Here is a 22478-nt window from a genome sequence, read left to right on the forward strand (position 1 = left end):
TTAAATTGATTGATTAAAACAATGTCATATGAACAAGTGTCATATTAAATAAGTTATGATTTTTGGGGTACGTGGTATATATAAGCAATGGTATTGTAACGAACCCTATTACAAGTTAAGAATCTCCATAATAAAATGAGAATAGGTCTTCATAGTTAATAATCTTGTTACATGTTTGATGTTTTTTTAAATGTAGATATGTTTAACTCACATACTAATTTTTTAATAATTAATAATTATTATGTAAAATAAAATTATTATTTAGTTAATTTTTATGAGTTTTTTTAATCTTGTGAGATGTATCATAAAGTCAGTGTTTTGACATTGGTGTTTATCCGAGTTTACCAACCATTTCATTTATATGGGCACACTAGTCTAAAATTCTATTAAGAAACTTAAGGATAAAGACGACATAGAGATCTTCACCACACACAAGTAATAAGGACAAAGAAAAAGAAAATAATAGCTTGTTAGTGTACATGGAGATTCCTTCTCTTGGTTTTTTCTCATCCTAAATCTTTGTATGATAGTTTATTTAGAAAAACATATTTGTTAAATAAGGTAATTGAGAAATTTTTGTTTATGATTAAAAAATAAAAAAAATTCACAACCTCTAAATTCTTTATTATTATTTTATAAATTTTTTTTATTGAGCCGAGATGCTCATTTTACAGAGGCTCATTCTACAACACAGTATGATGTGTAACGATGGTTCATCATCAAAGTTGAAATTTTGCTCATGTCTACCAAAATAAAATTTTTAAAAAATCTAAAAATAAAAAAAATTAAATAACTATACAAAACATTTAAATAATGTAAACTCATAAAAAATTTTGCACGTGAAGAAATTGGATCCCTCTCGGCTCATATTAGATCTGTGTTTAAGATGGAGCTATGCTAATTATATATACAAAAAAGTTATATACATTAGGGGTTAAAAAAAGGACAGAGGAAAGATATACGTAGATAATTCATATTCTTTTTCTTAGAGCAACTAAAATACCTTTAAAATATGAATAAAAATTTGGATTTTTCAGTATCCCTAATCAACAATGATTCTCTATCTAAAATTGCATACTTATATTATCTTGGCAATACTTCTCTGTCTAGAAATTGTATACTTACATTATCTTGCCATAGTTGACAAATAGCACATAAAACTTCATTATCAAAAAATGCATTTATAATAAAGTTTCCAAAAAGTACATAAACTAAATGCTCTCAACCAATGCCAAATACAAAACAAAAAACCCTTAATCATGTTACAACTTCTCCTCAATCACATAACAAACATAGAGAATATGAGCCAATTAAAATTGCATCTAAATCCAACCAGATGTTGTGAGAATATATCTAAATCCAACCAGATGTTGTGAGAATATGAGCCAACTAGCATTCAATCTAAGTCCAACAAGATGTTGTGAGAATATGAGCCAATTAAAATTGCATCTAAATCCAACCAGAAGTTGTGAGAATATGAGCCAACTAGCATTCAATCTAAGTCCAACAAGATGTTGTGAGAATATGAGCCAACTGGTATATTGAGACACAACATTCCCATAAAATATACTTTAGTGTTTCTAATCCTATGCAGTTCATGAATAAAACCATTCTTGGTCAACCAAACTTTGGGAAAAGGCCCTCATAATTCTCGAGGCAAACAAAAACCTATATTTTATAAGAAAGTCTACTCAACTATGCACCATGCAATACATAAATCCAATGATTTTCTTAAATTTTAGATTTTTGTTTTTTCAATTCTGCCATCTGGTATATGTTTTGTCTTTTCAATTATTCTATCTCTACATGATCAAGGTTCCACAATAGGACTCTGAATTTCTTTCAGTTAGTCCTGAATTTATTTCAGTAAAAACTGAATGGATTATCAAGGTTGAAATGATTCCATGTCCTTAGACAGCTACAAAACCTAGGCCATCAATTACATTTGAAATAGTTTGTACGATGTCTCCCCATCACAAACACTTAACGTAGTAACCTGAATTTATTATAAACTAATTCTATATAGAAAATGCATATTCTAAAGATGCAGGTCATGAGTAGAAAATGAAATAGACAGTCAAACGGTTAAGTGTGCCACATGCATTATTTCAACTAAAATATGGAGAAACGTTGAGTTGCAATGTCCAATGCGAGAGGAGGCCGTTGGGAAATTTTTGAAAACAACCTTTCTGTTTGGTTTTTCAAGAAGTAAAGTAATATTCATACTTGCCTTTTTCTGCGCAAAAGGCGGCGGCGACATGTGAACGGGTCGTGCACTCCACTTAAATCATGTAAATAAATGCCGCGCACTTCCTCCCTCTCATCACCGTCAAAATTGCAACGGCTAAAATACAGTTTGACTGACATGAAAAATGTAATCGACTTTTAACATGATAGTGCTTCGGCCCTTTTGGTCATGTCTGGTTGTGTTTGTCCTGCTATGTTGGGGATAAAATCACGGCAGCTCGGATCCAACTGCTCCCACGGATGACACGTTAGATCCCTGGTCTTCACAGGTTGGACTTCAGAACACGGTTTAACCAGGTGGTACACAGCGGTGGTATTAAAGAGAGGGCAGCTTCGCTCCAGCTGCGTAGGCTGAGTGGGGCAGATGTTTTTGAATGGGTCAAAGTAGCGTGCTAGTTAAGCATACCGATTCTCCATATTTCGATGTTTAGCGGTGTTGTCATTAAAGAGCGTGCACGTTTTCTCGATCGAAGGGTCAGAGCAAGGCTATCTCAAACAGGTAGAAGCTGCTTGAACACGTCACACCGTCCACGTAGTTATTTAATGCTGACATCACCGGAGACGAATGATGTGGCAGACGTTAAAAACATGATAAAGATCGTTCGATTCGGAGTTGGCGGTAGTAGAGCAATAAATAAAAAATTACAACACAAAACGATATTTAATTAAATAATAATTATTATTACGTTCTTGTGTTACGGGCAGTGAAGATGAGAGTGTAGAGCGCATACAGACCATGAGTGATGCAACGTTTCGCTGCACGTATTCGACGGATGAGTTTCTTGGAGAATCCAAGCGTAGAGATCCACGCACACAGCTCTCGCCTCTTCATCCGGATTACGGGGAATCGATCACGAGACCCGATTTTGCACAAATATTGAAAAAATTAGGGTAGACCAGGTTTTCTGTCAAAATTTGGCTGATATGTGAGTTTTCGCCTGAAATTCGAACCGATTTCGGCAGCTTCTGCTGATTTTGATATTTTTGGCCCTAGATTGACATATCGGGAAATTTCTGGGGTTAATTTACTCATTTTCATTTTTTTTTAAGCTAATGGATTGGGGCATCATTTTGCCTCTTTTGTTTTAAGAAATTCCGACAAGTAATTTGTACGCTTTGTCCCTTGTTTAGAAAGATTGGCCAGAAAATAAATTAGCTGCGCTAAATTTCAAGCTCTTGACTGTTCCTCGGCCTTATATGGCAGTTGCAGGTTATAGAATTGGACCCGGTGAAGGATATTGGCCTGTTAATGTAAGTTTTACTAATGCGAGATGTCTGAAAGCTTAATGTATCCCTTTTGGTGAGTTATTTGTCGTTTGCTTCCGTTTTCGACCCAAGGAACGCAAAATATATTGAATATTTAGAGTGAAAGGAACACAAATTAGGAAATTTTGAAGTCGAAGAAACGCTATTTTACAAATGTCAAAATACATGAAATAACTGAAAATTTGAAGCAGAAAAATAACGGAGACAATCGATGATTTTGTATGGGCAATCTATTGACTGCAGAAACTGTGAGTCTTATTACCGTGACAGTCAATAGGAAATGAACTTTAAATTTTGGGAAGGATCGAGCTGGCTTTAATTTGAGATATAGCTTAAAAGGATGTTGTCCACAACAACAATGGTTCCTCCTCAGCTGCGGCAACGCAGTTCCATGGAGGAAATGCTGGAGGCAATCAAGGGCCGCGAGGATAGATCCCGTGACAACGGTATCCCTCCTGTACTGCCAATGCGGCCGACTTCGAAAGCCAGGCCTCCTTCTGCAGTCAGAACAAGAAGAATTACCCAGACACGGTTTAGTCAGAGCAATGATCAAGTCCCTAGGGATGTTCAAGCTGAGATTCCACCGGTTGATGTTCAAGGTATCTGTATGAACAAGCAGAGTGAAAATATGACAAATGTTGATCAGTTTGAAGGGGATCCCTTGGCCGATGGTAGCGATAACGGAGCTGCCGAGGTTAATGCTGAGCGCAATAAGGGTTCAAAAGTGGCAAGCAAACCCCTTTTCGTCGTGATGCCCAACATTGATTCGGATATGGCTGAGGGTGCTTTAAAGGATAAACAGGGCTTTAAGAGAAGGAATAATCGAAGTCCGGTTGAATCACCTTACAAGAAGCCGGCGGGAACATTCGAAGATCGTTCGGGCGACAGCGATGATTCGGAAGCTGGTTCCTATCCTGCATCAGTGGAGGATGACGGGAAGTGGACGGATGACAGCGTTTCTGGCATGAAAATGGTAAGATTGTTCAATACTATAGCTCATTTCTTCAAAGATGTTTCACTAAAACAAAAACATGTATCCATGGACAAGCTTGTGGTTTAATTGCATCAGCTGCTTCCTTAACTGTATTTACGCTGCGGTCTTCAATCTGATTATTATTATCTTTCACCTTTTCCTGGAAAAAAAATTGGATTAAAAGCTAATTTGTTCGACAATGCCCCGTTTCAAAATGAATCTATTAGTAAAAGCCTTTTTACTTTTGGTTATGATGTAATCCTTGTTTTTATCTTGCAAAAATTACAAAGGAAAATTGATGTCTGAGTTGAAGTTTGAATGATTCTCAGCTTGATTTTTAATCTATTTGAAAACCTTCTTTGACTGTAGTTGTGCCGCAGGTGTAGATAATCAATGCTGTTAATGTAACAAGATATAAGATCAACTTAGGTGTAAATAACAGCTGAGTTAAATCTGAATCCTGCTTTAGTTTTAGTCTTGATGTAAGTATATAATATTATTATTAATGTTGCTAATAAGGAATGTAACTGAACACAATGAACATCAATCAGCCAACCTTTGAAACTGTGTACGTACGTGATGATTTTGGCTGTTTGAACTGATGATTACCACTGGGCAGATGGTGCCTGCAATGTCATGCTTTTCATGGTGAATGACATGTTAGTAGCCTTTCATATTAAATATTTAGTCAGTTAGATTTTGGTAAAATTCGTGGCTGTCCCATTTAACTGTTACCTTGATCATCGACAAGAACTGTTTATGAACGTCAATGTGCATTTATATTTTGTTTGTTACATCAGTCAGTGTTTTGCTGAACCTCAGAATGGTTTTGCTTTCTTGCTGTTTTTATTTGAAGTTTTCATATTTCTTGTTTTTGGAGACATCTCTTTTGTTGTTGCTATCTCAAATAGGTAGTGCACTACAGAAATTGTTGGTTGGTGTATAGCCCTGTGATATGGCCTTAATTTTCAGTTGAATACCATTTGGTATTTTGCCCAAATGAAACTAGAAGTTATCATCATAGTTTATTTGAAAAATGTGATGTCAAATTCTAAGACTGTCAATTTCCTATGCAAAATATCCGAATTTGCTCTGGTGTATCATGTCCTATAGAAGGCAGCTTGAGTTGGTGATGTTCGACTCTGTGTGGATCCAAGTTGGAGTTGCTTTAATAGCTAACAAAATTTGCATTATGAAATTTTTCAGAATATAATTTCATAGTAAAAAAGGAAAAATAATGATTTATTTATTTATTATTATTATTTTAATAGCTCAATGGAGACCACATTCGTAAATGCTTATCTGAAAGCAGTTATAAGCAAAAAGATTTGTTGTTCTTGTCTAATTTAGTGAAATCATATTAGGCTTGCTTACACCTGCATAAAAATTGCAAAATCTCCATTACCTGCATAAAAATTGCAAAATCTCCGTTAACTGTTGCAGAACTGAACTCTTATATATTTTGTTGCACCTATCATAAAATTCACACAAGACCTATAGACATTTGGGTTCAAGATGCTTAAAGATGGTTTTCTGTAATTACGTGATCTCACCTAAAGTATTACTATTATGGGTGAACCCTTCAGAATTAGTGTTGGTACGTGGCATGTGATAGTTACTAATACAGTCAGAGTCTAGGATTACAAGTAACGTCAGGATGATTTTGCTTTTTTGCAATTGTTTCTGGTAGATATAGATTACTATGGATCATTCAAACTTTTGTGGGCCAAGTGTGTACGTGTGTCATGAAACAAGAAGACTTAATTCTGTCAGAAAGTTGGAGCTTATGGTGAGTGCTTTTCACAAATAAGATAGATCCCTTGTTTTCTCTACTATAAGAACACAATTTGATTCATGATAGATCCCTTGTTTTCTCCACTATAAGAACACACTTTGATTCAACTACAGTTGTGGTATTTGGATGGAGATGCTTCAACTTTGTAGTTCAGGATACTTATCCTAGTGTAGTACTAGGATAGTAAGCTTTTGAAGTTGTTTGGTACATTTACCCCACAGCAACATCACATGATTCAGGTTTGGCAACGACTTGGAGAGCCAAAGTGCAAGAGCCAGCTTGCCACATGACAAAAACTTGAGAACAACTACAATAAAATTTCTAAACTAAATAATACATAAAATGTTCAAAATCAACTAAAAAATTAGAGTCAATTCCATGCAATGACAAAGCCTAAACTGCATGAAATGGCTTCTGTAATTGAAGTTGCTACCTATAATCAACGATCCCACATGCATTACTCTTCCTTTCCTCTATATGTTACTGAAATGGCATCCTTGGCCTTGTTCATGTCCCAACAGATGTGGTTTATAGAGGTCTTATCTTCATCCATCATTCACAATATTTGATCAATGGCTTTGAAACATTATTATAACTTCACTAGCCTCCCTGCATAAAAAATCATTTAAATTCAATGCTTCAATGTCAATTGTATCTGTCCTCTTGTTATATTTTAAGTCAAGCCATTTTTGGCTAACATGCAATCTTTTGAGATTGTTCTTTTTGGCACATGTTGGGCCGTAAAGAGTTGAGGATGAACAGACATTTAGTTGTGGGATAATTCTGAGCACATATTCAGTATGCACAATGCTGGGTACAAAACCCCTCCAGTGCCCTAGTATGGACAAATCTGTGGTAAATTTTCTTTCAGATTCACTTGACATCTGCACAGATCTGTATAACCATATTTTATTATATTGTATGAGCTGTTTGGAGCCAATCTTTGGACTGAAGCATGCACTTATAGACTTATAAAAATCAATTGAGTTTTGTATTTGGGTCAAGAGAAGTGAGGAACTTTACAGTGTGGGGTGCAGGAGATCTTTGTGTGTGTATATAACACTAATATAAAAAAGGAAAAAAGAACCAATGCCATTTTTTTTAAATTACCATATCGTCAAAATATGATGACATTTTTTGCCTTTCTTCCCAAATTCAAACAACTGTATACTAGCATAGCTTCACCTTTACTTGGATCTATTAAGCATTGAGAGGGATAAAAAAGATGTTGAGCTGCAAACCTCAATATTTATTAAATCACACATGATTGTGCAAAACTATTGAAATTTGCACCTAGAGTTTACTTGAGGCCTCTGAGAGCTAAAGTAACAATGTAAACAATCTACTGCAGTAATGATTCTGTGATTATAGGCTTCTTTTCAGTGCATATCTTGGAGTACTTGTCTTTTTGGTTCTTCTCTTGTCATTATTTCTGTCTGATTGTGATGCATATCTGTCGTTATGTTAGCACATATTCATTCCTTATGTCTTATTAAATTAGTGTATATGCATCTCTCTTCATACATTAGCGCAATTATTATAATAAATGTGTTAGTACTTCCATAGTATGTGAACAATGCATAGGTTTTCAAATGGAATTGGTTGCAAACCGAGTGATAGTAGGTTGGACGAGCTCGTTGTTCTCTTGATACTTATCAAATTGGTGACCCATGCATGGTAATAGATAATTTAGCAATCAATTTCTATTTTTCCACAATAGATTTCAGTGTTCACCCATGCTTGTTTCCCCATACTTCCTTATCAAATTGGTGACACTTACGTGATAACAGATAAATTTTGCTGTTGATTTGTTTTTTTCTACTATAGGTTTTATTGTCCAACCATGCACATTTTTCTATATTCTCTAGAATGAGATACATAAAATGAGTTGCAGATGGAGGCTGGAAAAATGGTGGGGTGTTTTTCCACGACGTGTTTTTGTAAAAAATTGCATGATATGCTACAATCTACTTTATCAGATCAGATGCATACACTTTTAAGAAACATAGTGCACGCAGATCAAGGTTCAAGGAAATTTAGAATGGTTCTATTCTTTCCCTTACTCCAATCAAGCATAATGGTCCAACCAGTTTCTGCCGAGGAAGCGTGGTACTTGGCATTTGTTGTATCGACATCTTTAATAGCAATGCCAAAATCCTGCTGTATTGAGATTAAAAAAGGGGTGTGGTCATCTGGCCAAATGCAACAATGGCGTCAACCATAGCTTGCTGATCTGAATAAAATCAGGATGTACCTATGACTTTCTTGGCAGCCTTTCTTTGCAGACTTTCTTGGCGGCATGGGGCTTGGGAGGGGAGATGCGACGATTGGGAACTTGAAGTACTACTGCTAACATCTCCAAAGCCTGCAGTACTGCTTTTGACAAATGAAGATGCAATATAGGTGTTCCTCTACTTCAGCTATCAGATGAGAATAAGAGATTGTCTCATGATTTGGTCTTTAAGTTCCATAGGAACTTTTAGGCATGGGTTGATGTCATGGCTAGTAATTTGGGCAAGGTGATATTTGATGCAGTTTATTATTCTACTTAAAGTTTTATTGTTGGAACAACCTCTCACAGGTCTTTTCAATGTGTTTGAAGAAAATCCCTTTCCCATGTTTTGATTTTTAGGGCTTCAAGATTGAAACATAACTGAAAGAGGATAAAAGATTAAACTTCGGTGACCTTCTACAATGCCTTTTTGATCTCCTTGAGCAGCTTGTTAAAGAAGAAGCATTAAAAATGTTTAAAGACAAGGCACTTCTTTGGCCAATAAGAATGGCTCCAACCTTGGTGAAAATTCTTAATTCAGTCAAGGATGATCAACCCAACAATAAAAATTCTTCCTTGCTCTCCAAAATCAGCAAAAATTATGTTGGATAAGACCTTTTAGATCTTAAAAACAATTGAGATAGCTGTGAATGCGCTGTATGACCCCTTAAATATTATTTTTAATAGTTTGAGACCCCTCAAATCTTATTTTAATTGTTTGCTGTAAATCTACTATAAAACAGGACAAACCTTCTTGGCAGTTTGAGGTTGTAAACCAGAGAAGAAGCAGTGGAAAAGGTGTGTAAAAATGATGGAAAAGTTAGTTTAATAGTTGAATTCTGTGGCCAAGTTCTAGGCAAATTTGACTATGAGTTTGGAGAGCCTTTTGAGTTTAATGTATACTAACAGGTCCTTATGAGTCTAACAGAGACTCATCAAGTTTGATTGGGTTTGATCAAGTTTTGCAGAGCTTTGGTTGAGTACTGGTTTTGTTGGCAAGCCAAGCATACTTAGTGAGCTTCTTTATTACACAGTGAGTTTTGTTACTACACTTTACAGTGGTACTAGAATATGTCACTTCATAGCCATAGGACTTTGACAGAATAAGCATGTTTGAAGCCAGTAAAAGTCGTGCTTTTATTCATTGGGGTTAAACATGTCCAAGAGGCAATGCTAATGATTTTGCTATAACTTGGTTCATACAACGTTGCAAACATTAGCATCAGGATAAATATTAAAATTGTCAAGGATATGGAAAAATAAAAAAAATTGTAAAAATTGGGAAAATATTGGTAAACACGGCAAACATTGGCAAAATTAAAAAAAAATACAAAAAATTAAAAAGTAAAAAAATCAGTTAAATTACATTTTTTTTGTGCGGTATACTGGGTTCATATGCTTACAATTTCTTTGTCAAGGGATAAGGATGTTCGAAGTACTTCAAAATTATGTAATCTCCACACCATGCATTGGTTTACACTATATTTTAGCAACTATTTTGGGGAGAAAATGGATTGTCTGGTATACTGTGATGCTTCAGGTATACAAGTATTGTTCTGGCACGACCTGTAACTGCAGTTTGTATTTTAGTTGGTCATCTAGTGGTTCATAATCAAACATCCTCTTGAGCTATCTGTTAAAATTCTGAATTGGTCAACAAACTCATATATCCTTCCTCCTATCCTACTCCAAGTGTTGTTTTTAACGGACATCCAAGCCTCAAGGGGCAAAAAATTGCATAACTATATAAGCTTCATCTGAGGTCAAATCATATTCTTGTTTCTATGATCGAGTTTGTTTAAGAATTTAGTAATTTCTTTCCATTAAAGTTAATGGGAGACAGTGGAAGCTGTAGCGTATGAACCCAATATATGATATGGAGGGAAAATTTGCCTAGGCATGCTGTAAGGACCAACTTCAAAAATGTCTGTCAAGTTGCACTACTACCATCCATCGATTACCCCATTGCTAGTACGCTGTCCACAAGGAAGGCTGTTAACTTTAGGTATGGTCTATGCTAGGAGCAATTTATTTCAATTTTCACATTTAGCCCAATATTAGCAATCACATCAGTATTATAGTAAATTGCAGATAGAACATAAACATAGATCGCAGAAGACAAGCCAAGACAAGAGGAGATAAGATGTGGTGCTAGCAAGGGACAAACCCCAATGTGGGAAAAACCCTTGATCAATTCTTCTTATATGTTCTTCAATAGTTCAGCAGGGAGAGAGAGAGAGAGAGAGATAGCACATTTACAACAGAAGTCAACACTTTGACTTATCTAAATAAGAGCATAGATCATCTCTAAGAAGATGATACATGAGATAGCTGAACTCAGATGAAGACATGCTGTTTCAACTGATTCTCCAAGGTGACTCCTTCACCTATCATTGTGCTGCATCTCGTCATCACGCTGCATCTCACTGTGCTGCACCATGCTGCACGCATCATCACTATTCTGGACCTCATAACCATGCTGCACACATCATACTGCTGCACCTTATGCTTCCACTGCTGTCCCATGTGCCATTGTTGCACCATGCTGCCATAGCTGTCCCATGTGCCATTGCTGCACCATGCTACCACAGCTGTCCCATGTGGCATACTGCTGTCCCACTGTTAGTGACATTGCCATTTCATGTTTGCCATACTTCTGTCCCATTGTTAGTCATTGCTGCTCCTATGATTGCTTGCTGTCCCACTGTTTAGCATGCTGTGCCATGTCATAGCTTGCTGTCCCAAGTACCAAGCTTTCAGCAAGCACCATGTCCTGCTGTACCACTTACCATGTTGTTGTTCCATTGTTAGCATTCCTTTGCTGCTGTCCCATTGCACCATGCCACTTAGAGCAAGAGACTCTCGGCCTGTTCTTGAGAGGGTTAGCAATCATACTTATGCCCAGAACTTGATACTTCTACGCTGCCCTCAACTAGGGTTCAATCTCTGTCCTAAATAATTTAGGATCAGATCTTCATCCTTGCAGTGATCACACTTGAGGGGGATTCTATGGTTGTTCTGAGCATCTTCTTTTAGAGGATTTGTCCCTCCTACTCGGGTTCCAGAACAGCTACAGGAATACCCTAATTCAGACCTTCAAACCAGTCCTCATATCCTGCGTTATGCCTGTCTTGAGACCTTCTCCTCAACGCTGATCTATAAACACTTTCAACCTCCTTTCCTATAGCAGACTGCGGCCCTCCTAGATCTCTGCTAATGAGATCTCGGCTCTCTGATTAGGGCACCTGAAGTTGCTGCAACTATACCCTAAAATCAGCCTCAAACTCATCAAAATCTTTGCTTACCCTTCTCCTAACAGTCCTCCTTCCAGAATTGCTTTTGAATGTTGTTTGAACCCTGTTCTCCCTTCCTTTTAGACCTTGCAGCCATCCTGAAGCTAGGGCACCATAGGCCTGCGGCTAGGGCACTATAGGCCTGCGGCTAGGTCGCCCTTGGTATATTTAGGACAATGTATATCTTCTTCTTGACTGTGGCTAGGAGAACGTGGAGGATTAGGGCATCTTTTCATGACTGTGTTCTCCAGGTTGTGCGTAGCGCTGTCATAGGATAGGGCTGTGCTAGGACTGCATTATGGCCTCCATGCTTAGGCTTCTTTCCTCCTGCTTTTAGGGCTTCATCATCTAGATTTCTCTTGCCACTAAAACCAGAACAAGTGGAGAAATCAAGAGAGAAGTGTGTGTTGAAATGACTATCAAGTCACCTCCTTTTATACTAAAACGTTGAGCACATGTGTGGGTTATTTGATTGCTGGGCGACCTTGACGAATTGTCTTATAACACAAATAAATTCATAACTCCATGAATACTTACTGGAATCGGATGATCTTTAGATCAATCCTACACCTCTCGATGAGAGGAGTCCAAGAAAAATATCAGCTGCCATAAATAAGATGACCCACATGGAGTTTGGCCCTAGTTTCCAATTTTAACACTCCCTCTCAACTAGGGAGAACTCCATCCGCTTATCCATCTGTCGCACTGTACTATCTCTGCCATCAGTGCCATGCACTGCTCTGCTGAACCATGAAGAAGAAGAATTGGTCGAGAATGTCTCATACCATTCTCTGCTGACCCGAAGTCAGTTCCATGTGAAGAGAGTGTGTCATACCACTCTTACTGATCCCAGATCAGTTCCAAGAGAGTGAGTCATATCACTCTTACTGATCTGAAGTCAGTTCTAATTGATCCCAGATCAATATCAAAATAGAGTGTCTTGAGACTTTCAGCCTCCTTTCCTACAACAAACTGTGGCCCTCCTAGATCTCTGCTAATGAGATCTCGGCTCTCTGATTAGCGCACCTGAAGCTGCTGCAACTATACCCTAAAATCAGCCTCAAACTCATCAAAATCTTTGCTTACCCTTCTCCTAACAGTCCTCCTTCCAGCATTGCTTTTGAATGCTGTTCGAACCCTGTTCTCCCTTCCTTTTAGACCTTGCGGCCATCCTAAAGCTAGGGCACCATAGGCCTGTGGCTAGGGAACCATAGGCCTGCGGCTAGGGTACTATAGGCCTGCGGCTAGGGTACTATAGGCCTGCGGCTAGGTCACCCTTGGTATATTTAGGACAGTGTATATCTTCTTCTTGACTGTGGCTAGGACAGCATGGAGGATTAGGGCATCTCTTCATGACTGCGTCCTCTAGGTTGTGCGTAGAGCTGTCATAGGATAGGGCTGTGCTAAGACTGCGTTATGGCCTCCATGCTTAGGCTTCTTTCCTCCTGCGTTTAGGGCTTCATCATCTAGATTTCTCTTGCCACTGAACTCAAAACAAGTGGAGAGAAATCAAGAGAGAAGTGTGTGTAGAAATGACTATCAATTCACCTCCTTTTATACTAAAAGTTGAGCACATGTGTGGGTTATTTGGTTGCTGGCTGACCTTGACGAATTGTCTTATAACACAAATAAATTCATAACTCCATAAATACTTACTGGAATTGGATGATAGTTAGATCAATCCTACACCTCTCGATGAGAGGAGTCCAAGAAAAATATCAGCTGCCATAAATAAGATGACCCACATGGAGTTTGGCCCTGGTTGCCAATTTTAATAAAGGTAAACCTTAAGAGGGCTAACTGTGACAATTTTCTAATTGTCTTCCTATTTTAAAGGTGGTCATTAGTAGCCTTAGTACACTTTCCTCAGAATTAAGGGAAAATGCATGGGTAGTACTAGTTTAGAAGTGTGTTTATTGGAAGCTTGTGCTGTCTGTTTGGCCTTTATTTTGAAATTAATTTGAATCCTTTCTCACTGTCAGAATTGCCAATTTTGACCATTTTTACATCCTCCTTCCACCTACTCATGTTTCCAAGGAAAGTTAACACAGCAAGCTCATAAGGTATACAGTTGTTAAATATTTATGATTTTCCTTATTTTTGATAAGTTAAATTTTAATAGAGTTAGAACTTGTGTTTGCTAACATTGGATCCAAGTCCTGTCACCCCCATTGTTGGTTGGCATACTTGCATGCCTCCAAGGGAAAATCTGCCATGTCCGTTTTGTTTCCAGGTGCCCTGAGATGGTTTGGTGTTTGTCACTTGTCAGATTGATTCCAGGCTGGGACGAAAGCTCTGCTCCTTTTTCAAAGTTCTGGTCAACCGTATGCCAAAATAGGGTATCCAGCAGTGGGGCTTAACAGTTGAATTGGTTTGAGGTTATTGCCAAGTGGAAAGGAAATTTTCATGCCTCATGTCATGAAAATATTTCATGATAATGGTTTATATGCTATCCTTACCAGTGAACAGACGAAATTGTATTAGGGCATTAAGCCATTTCCTTTGTTTACTGTTTCACAGTTGAAACAGTGCTGTCAAACTATGAAAATGGGGGAATCGGTTGTGGTCATGCCACACCCTCCTGCACTTTAAATATGCTATGTAATGTAAAGTCTGGGGGGTGAAGGAGTCCAGTACATGGAGTATAGTCTGTCAGAGGGTAGAACGAGTGGTTTATGCAGACCAAACTTGTGAATGTCAATGTAAATCCGGGAACTGATTCATTTAATACAAAGCCGATGCTGTTCTGAAGATTTTGTGTGATCAAAGTGTAGTAGTGCTATAGCTTCTCTTGCAGTGCAAGTCAGTTGGGAAGGGCCCCCTAATCTGGTTTGCATTGCAACATATTTCTCTTGGGTAGATTAGTTAAATAGATTTAAATTCCTTTCATTGCCTTCCAGATTAGAATTTCAATTTCTGTTATCTAATTTCCTGAATATTGTTTGCAATCATTTTTTACATGCTTTTGCAAGAGTGTTGGTTCCCTACAGAAATCAGACACTGAAGGTTGAAGAACGGATTTGCTTGTAATATATCATAGAACCATCTGATGCTATTGATCTGTGATCTGTGCCAGAAAGCACTCTTGTAAACATAAACTCAGTGATCAACCAGATCTCTGTAGTAATTTTTTTGATTTCTGCTCTGATTGGTTTTTATTGCAAGTGTGTTTTTTAAAGCGTTAAATTGTAGGGTTCTTTTCATAGTATAGGAATCAGTAATGTATTAATTCTATATACACAGTGTTCTTTTCAAAGTTAATGTTTGTGGATTGACAATAAAATGTAACGTGATTTAAACATTTAAATTGACTGACCCTGTTTGACCTCTTTGAGGTTCATCTTGCCCACAGACAGATTTCACACATTCTAAAGAATATAAGTAAAAGCTAAGTTTATTATATCATGCTGTGAGTTTATTTTTCTTATTGAGAAATTTTGGTTTTCAATGTTAAGAAGTTATGTTTTGGAGAATAAAATTTATCTTTTATACAAGCTTTCTCAAAAGCAGATCCATTAGTAAGATTCAGTTGTCCTCATGACACTTTTCATCTATTTTCTGAAAGGATCTTTTATAAGTGAACCTTGAATATTTTAGGTTAAAATTTTTCACATATTCCCTTGATGCATTGTATACCAGTGTATTTCTGAGGATTACTCCTAAAATATCATCCTTTCTTTTCCCTAGTGACTTATATGCAGCTTTTGTCACTTGCAAATTTTTCCTTGTTGTCAATAAGTCACTGTCCAATCCTTTTCATTGGATGGTTTTAAAGATGATATTGGGTACTTTGAATAGAAACCCTTCACAATCATTTAAATGGCATCCACAATTCGCCTAAAATGTATACCAGGATATTTCTGAGAATCACTCCTAAGACACTGTCCTTACTTCTCTCTAGTGACTTTTATGCAGCTTGTGTTGCTGGTAAAATTTGCCTTTTTCTTTCTGTCAGTAAGTCACTGTCCATTCCTTTTCATTGGATGGCTTTGCAGATGATGTTGGGTGCTTTGAATATAAACCTTTCACAATCAATTAAATGGCAGCCTCCCGCTTTTCTGAAAATGTAGCATTAACACAATCCAGGCTTACAAACTCTCTGAAGATTCTATCCAGATATTTCGAAATGCAATTTCTTTCTAATATCATGCTGTTTTTTGAAAAAATAGCTAAAGAAAATCTGTTTCCATCCCCGGAAGGACATTATTTGCTTCACATTAGAAAATATTTGAACCAGTTTCTTTCACAATGACAAAGGTCACACCAAAGAACTCATGGCAATGGGAAACAAACAATATTCCTCATTTCATCACAAGAAAGCATATATGAATTAATGTCCAATCCTTGGACCAATTATTGATGGTATTTCCAATGTGTATCATATTTAGGTAGGTTTTAACCCCGTACAGAAATGACCTGCATACGAATTCTAAAAACAGAAAATAAACAATAGCGAGAGCATAACACATAAAACAAATATACATAGAGATTTTCCCCTGGATCTCAAAACCGGGACTACCAGATTGATATTTTCATTATGTTCTTTTCAATGTTACAATACATATATATACATGCCGAAGCATCCAATATCATGGACTGAAAACCATCGCGCCCAAAACCATGTGCGAAAACCATGCACAAAACTATAGGTAGGTTCGCCCACCTAATATAAGGTTCAATTTTTTTCCCCGGAGCGCTGCCCTGGACCCTGTAGAGGGGGCTACTGCCCCCCTCAAACCCCCCGTACAAGGGGGGCTGCCACCCCCCCTATGACCCCCCCGTTGCGCATTGGCGCAACGAAAGGGGGGGGCTCCGCCCCCCTCTAACCCTGGTTCGACTACTGAGGCTAGTTGTGGAAAGAATATAACACAACCCAACAATTTATGCAGGTTTTGCCAAAAAATGAGTTCATTGTTTGCAGTTCATATTTTGCGAGGTGTGTCTTTTCTCCGAAGAAAATTAATGGATTTTCTTTGTTTTCACAAAATTTGATTGGTTTGGAAAACAAGGTTCTCTCTATGATTCTATATGCTTTCACAATGACAAAGGTCACAACAAAGAACTCGTAGCAATGGGAAACAAGCAGTATTCCCCATTTCATCACAAGAAAACAGATATGAAATAATGTCCAATCCTTGGACCAATTATTTATGGTATTTCTAATGTCTATCATATTTATGCAGGTTTTAACAAAAAATGAGTTCATCATTTGCAATTCATATTTTGTGATGAGTGTCTGTTCTCCCAAGAAAATTCATGGATTTTCTTTCTTTTCACAAAATTTGATGGGTTTGGAAAACAAGGTTCTCTCTATGATTTATGTGCTTGCTTAGTTTTTTCAATGCCTTGAGCACACAGCCAACATTAGTGGCATCAGATTAATCATTTGAACAGTTGACACTAATATGAAATGTTTGAGTTGTTGGAATAGGAATGCCGTACTTGGTGCATGGTGTCAGATAGTGAGTGGACATTGGGGGTGGTCGAATCAACCTCTGGGGAAGAATCTAATGTCATCCTTTCAAATGGCAATGTGAGCCCTAAATTAATTTGACACTAGTGTGAGAAGCATTTTGGATTTTCTGCAATAATTGCCTTTGTAGTCATCTTTATTATTGATTTTTGGTTTTAAAATGGGTACAGGTTGTCAAGGTATCAACAAGCATGTTATTACCTGCAAATCCTGACATCCTTGAAGGGGTGGATGATTTAATACAGCTAAGTTACTTGAATGAACCATCAGTCCTACATAATCTTCAGCATAGATATGTTCAAGATATGATTTATGTAAGTGATCTTTATGTAGATAAAAACCTCTTAGTTTGAGAAGTCGAGCATATTACATCTTTGAAACGCTTACTGTCAACCATGCAGACTAAAGCAGGACCAGTTTTGGTTGCAATCAACCCATTCAAAGATGTTCCCCTTTATGGTAATAAGTTTATTGAAGCATACAAGTTGAAACTCGGGGACAACCCACATGTATACCAAATGGCTGATGCTGCATTTGGAGCAATGGTGAGAGGTGAGAAGTCACCATGTTTAGCATGGGTTGCTTGTGTGAAAGTTATAATTTTAAGTTTTATCTGAAACGTGTTCCAGTGAAAAAATTCTTGTGTTCTAGTATATGTTTTAAGCCAAGGTTAATTGCTTACTAAAAATGTAAATATGATTGATTAATGTTTTAATTGTTTTCTATGGCATGGATTTGTGCAGATGGAGTTAATCAGTCTATTATTATAAGGTGAGGTGTAAATAACTTGATGGATGCCTCCTTTTTCAGGCCTAAGAAATTTTGTGTTCCTTCTTAGCATGAACTTGTACAAGCATATTCACTCTCAGATTGCTTTAAAACGTCACTTAAGAGCACTTACCTTAGATTTCATACTGTGGGAGAACTTTATGCTTCTTGGTTACAGACTGGGAAACACTCAACATTTTCACTTTTGCTTTAACGTCCACTAAGTGAACTTGATTGGATTGCTGATTAAGGCTCTTTCATTTATTCTAATATCTATTGTGAAGGAACTTGCAACAATTATTTTTTAGCTTTATACTACTACTAGTTGTTTTGTTATCAAATTCTAGGGCTTATAGTGTCATACCATGGAGAACTTTATGTTTCTTGGTTAGAGACTGGGAAACACTTGACATTTTCACGTTTGCTTTAACATCCAGAAACTGAACTTGATTGATTAGGGCTCTTTCATTTATTCTAATATCTATTTTGAAGGAACTTGCAGCAATTATTTTTTAGCTTTATACTACTACTAGTTGTTTTGTTATCAAATTCTAGGGCTTATAGTGTCAACAGTCTCACCTCTCTGGAAGAACTTTGTATTGGGAAACGTTCTTCATTGTTGAGCATATCCTTAAACTAGCAAAGTTTACTTCAAAATGAAAGGGATTTCAATAGTTAGATCATAGATCTGCAATGAAAGAAAGGCCCATTAGGATATCAAATGTCTAAAACTTCTAGTGATAAATATCTGAGAATGTAAATTTAACATCTGAAATTGATTTTTGACTGGACTGGGAGCCTCTTATATGAATCCAAAGATAGGGTGGTTACTGTTCAGTGTTTTTATATTGTGGGGAATCTCTTATATTAATCCAAAATAGGGTGACTGTTATTCAGTAATTTTCTGTGCTGATATTTGTTGGTTTAGTCCACTATTAAGTAATATTATATTGCAGTATTCGACCTTATGAGCCCCATTAAAGAGGACTAACTTATATATTCCTCTGTTTACAAAGAGTAGATGGGAGTACACACATTCAAGATAAACACGAGAGTTAAGATAAGAATATAAATGCTTATGTTAATTCTGCAGCAAATGCAAATCATAGGGCTAGCCCAAGCCAGGCTGCTCATCGGAACCAGATTGGAATGGTGGAACTGGCCAGTCCAGCCATTTTGACCCCAACACCTGGTGTCTTGGAACTGGAAAACTTCAAAGGCTGAGTCGGTGCCAAACTAGCCTTTGTCACTGAACTGGTCAGTTCAGTACAATGCAACCAAGGACCTCCGAACACAATTAAGAAGAAAAAAAATAATTTGAGTGGTGCAGCCTAATATTCCTATGGCCCTACTAATGCTAGGTAATTAACGGTAATGTTAAATTCTTAAAATAAAAGTAACATTCACTTCTATTTAAATTTTCAACATTACGGTTAATTGTTTCAGGATGTTTGTGAGTGGTTCCAACTCCATTGGATTTCATATGTAGAAAGTAGAATTTTAGCTCCCACTCAAAATCCAGTGGACTTAAGAGTTTTTAGGTTTTTAGGATAGGGGGATTGCAATGTTTCCATTGGATTCTGTCATGTACGAGGGTATGGAACTAGCATTTAAGAGCCCCGAGTCGAACCTTGATGTTAGTGGCATTGATTGTTGAACTCCTCCATCATGACCCTAGTAATAATGTACCCATTGCTCAAAGCCTCTGTTAAACACACATGGACAACAAAGACAATGTGAAAGATAAATCATGCAATACAATTTTATTAACAAGAGATTTACATTTATAGTACATTATGTGACTCTTGGGTTTCAGATCCCAAGGTCTCTTGGACTGCTTAGTCTATTCGGCTTCCACACTAACCCATTTAGGATTAGGTGTCCAACATTCCCCCCCTTAATCCGAAGGGTTATGTATGAGTCCAAGAAGAGAGCTGTAATACAAAATGTGCAAATATGCATGGCAGCACTAGGCTGAATGTGCTCTATGAAATGTTGGTATAAAGGGCGGTGGTTTAAGGATGACCACCAACACTGGAACGCTTAGTGCAGTTCCCGGAACTCTTCCAAAACTCGCAAGAAACTGAAGTTTTCTGCTAGAGGAAGTGATCCTATTGTTTTAAAGAGGGAAACCTTCAACCATAAAAGGGAGGTCTCACCCCGCATAAAAGGTAAAACTTCAACCTGAAAAGGGAAGTCTCAACCTGTGATGGTTTAAGGATAACCAACAACTCTGGAATGCTTAATGCAATTCCTGGAACTCTTCCAAAGCTGGCAAGAAGCTGGTGTCTTCTGCTAGAGGAAGTGTTCTCAATTTTGTTCCTGGAACTCTTCCAGAAACTGGCAAGAAGCTGAAGTCTTCTGCTAGAGGAAGTGTCCCAGATTGCCAACTGAAGGCATGCTCAGGCATCTTTGTCTTTGGCTACAACTCTGAAACTGGTGTGGCAGGTTGTGGCTCAGGCTTGCTTGATGTGGCTTTGAAGCTTGTAGATGACCATCATTTCCCCCCCCTGTCAGATACAAGGTGAGATGATGGAGAAAACTCAACTGCAAGACTGTTCAATATTCTGGAACAAGTTCTGACATGTGTTTGGAATATCTTCTTGGCTGTTGATGCCCATTGCCAAGAAGCGATCCATCCAAGATGAATCTTTGTTCTTGCAGGACGTTTGTTTTTGAAGCATCTGTGTGAAGAATACCAGCACAGTGCTCACATGGATGAAGATCAAAACAGTGATCTTTCAGATGGCCAACTCGGTCACAGTGTTGGCATTTCACGATCTGTTGTTGTTGTTGCTGTGGAAGAGGGGCAGAGTCTGGAACGACTGAAGCTGAACTGTCATGAAGAGTAGATGAACTGTCATGAATGAATCCAGCGTTGTGAAACTAAATGGGCTTTGAGTAGTCTGGAATATGAAAGGACAAGTCCTTGTCATATCCAAGACCAGTTCTGTGCTTGTTGTGGACAAGCCATTCCCAAGGTCTGATGATGGGCTTGGGAAGTGCAGACTGAGTTTCTGCATCTGCATGTACAACTGCTGCTTTATTGGGCATTGGATCTGAATGAACTTGCTGCTTATGGGAGTCTGTTTCACTGTTCTGAACAAAAACAGGTTCAAAATGATGACTCCTTTGTTTTAATTCTTCTTGCTGAAGCTGAGATTCAAGTTGTAAAAAATCAATCTTTTCCTGTGCATTATATAAGCATGTCTGAATTTCTGAGAGAGATCCTTTGCTGATTTGTAATGTGTCATCAACAGTAGATTGTATAAGAGTTTTCATGAACTCTAATACTTCACTGATTCTGGCCATTTATGCGTTAAAAACTGATCAAAACTACTACTTAATGCAGAAAAGTAATACCCACTCACAGTACACAGCAATATCCTTATAAGTGTGCAGCAAATGATCAGTGTGCAACAAGAAGCAACAGGTAGAATTCGAAGATGCTGAAACCGGATCAACTTGAATTGCTTTACAGTAGGCCAAGAAAGTCTTGAAGTATACCAGAAAGCAACTTAAGTATTCATTCAACACTATAATTCTTTCTTTCTCAAAATTTGCAAGGAGTCAACAAACTAGATAATGCAGATTCGTTCTTATTGAAAACTTTTATATCTCAACACTTGATATAGACATATAATCTCAGTAATAGCATCTACAATAGACCAAGTTCTGACACCCAATTTCGTTAGCTCATCAACACTGTCTCTTGAATATAAGTTTTATAGAGTATCAAAAAACTGCAGCAATGTCTCTCAAGCAGTTCCTTCTAAAGCTGAAGTAGGTCTTCCACCTCCAGCTATTGCAAGTTCAGTTAAAAAACCACTGGTAGCAAAGAGAATTGTTGGAAATAAAACTGGTGAGCTTGATGTCAAAAAAAAGCTTACAACTAAGGCAAAAAGAGGATCTTTATGATCAACAAACCAGAAGAACTTTCATCTACTACCGCAGTACAGGATGCCTCTTGCTCTTCTCGGTTCACATACATGGAGAATAATTCCAATTCAAACTCAGATTGTGGAGCACATATCTCTGGTCATGTTCCTCTTGTAGCTAGAAAAGCGTTCTTAGCATGGACATTTTTCACACGAGATATTCAGGAACTCATTTGTGTTGAAATTTGGTACCGGAGGACAGGTGGTTCCCTTAGGCTTTGATCTTTGGCCTAGGGAAAAGTGTCCAAAAGAATTTAATTTTTCTCCTAAAGTGACTTTATAATTTTATAAAGTTAAATCTAATTTAAAAGTGACTTTAAGTGATAAAGTTATTAAGTCTAATTTTAAAGTGACTTTTATAAAGTCAATGAAAAATTAGAAAGGAAAAGTGACTTTGGAAATAAATGACTAAGTGGGTCTTTATTAAAGTGGGGTGAATTAAAAAATAGAAAG

At 37.4% G+C, this 22478-nt stretch overlaps 1 protein-coding gene across 1 annotated transcript in view; it reads left to right on the forward strand.

The window, feature by feature from the left end:
* Positions 1-2933: 2933 nt before the first annotated feature.
* LOC149211138 (myosin-1-like) overlaps positions 2934-22478 on the forward strand; it is a 192451-nt gene continuing 172906 nt past the window's right edge. The window contains exons 1-5 of the mRNA XM_089396936.1: positions 2934-4486; positions 17278-17379; positions 17490-17633; positions 17721-17871; positions 18063-18090. Of these exons, the coding sequence (XP_089253062.1) occupies positions 3854-4486; positions 17278-17379; positions 17490-17633; positions 17721-17871; positions 18063-18090 (1058 nt within the window). The 5' untranslated portion in view covers positions 2934-3853. The remainder of the gene's footprint in view (positions 4487-17277; positions 17380-17489; positions 17634-17720; positions 17872-18062; positions 18091-22478) is intronic.

This window comes from Pinus tabuliformis, chromosome 1_2, assembly GCF_031772625.1.
Source record: "Pinus tabuliformis cultivar Carrire ecotype Pingquan chromosome 1_2, CPIR1, whole genome shotgun sequence".
Taxonomy (NCBI): domain Eukaryota; kingdom Viridiplantae; phylum Streptophyta; class Pinopsida; order Pinales; family Pinaceae; genus Pinus; species Pinus tabuliformis.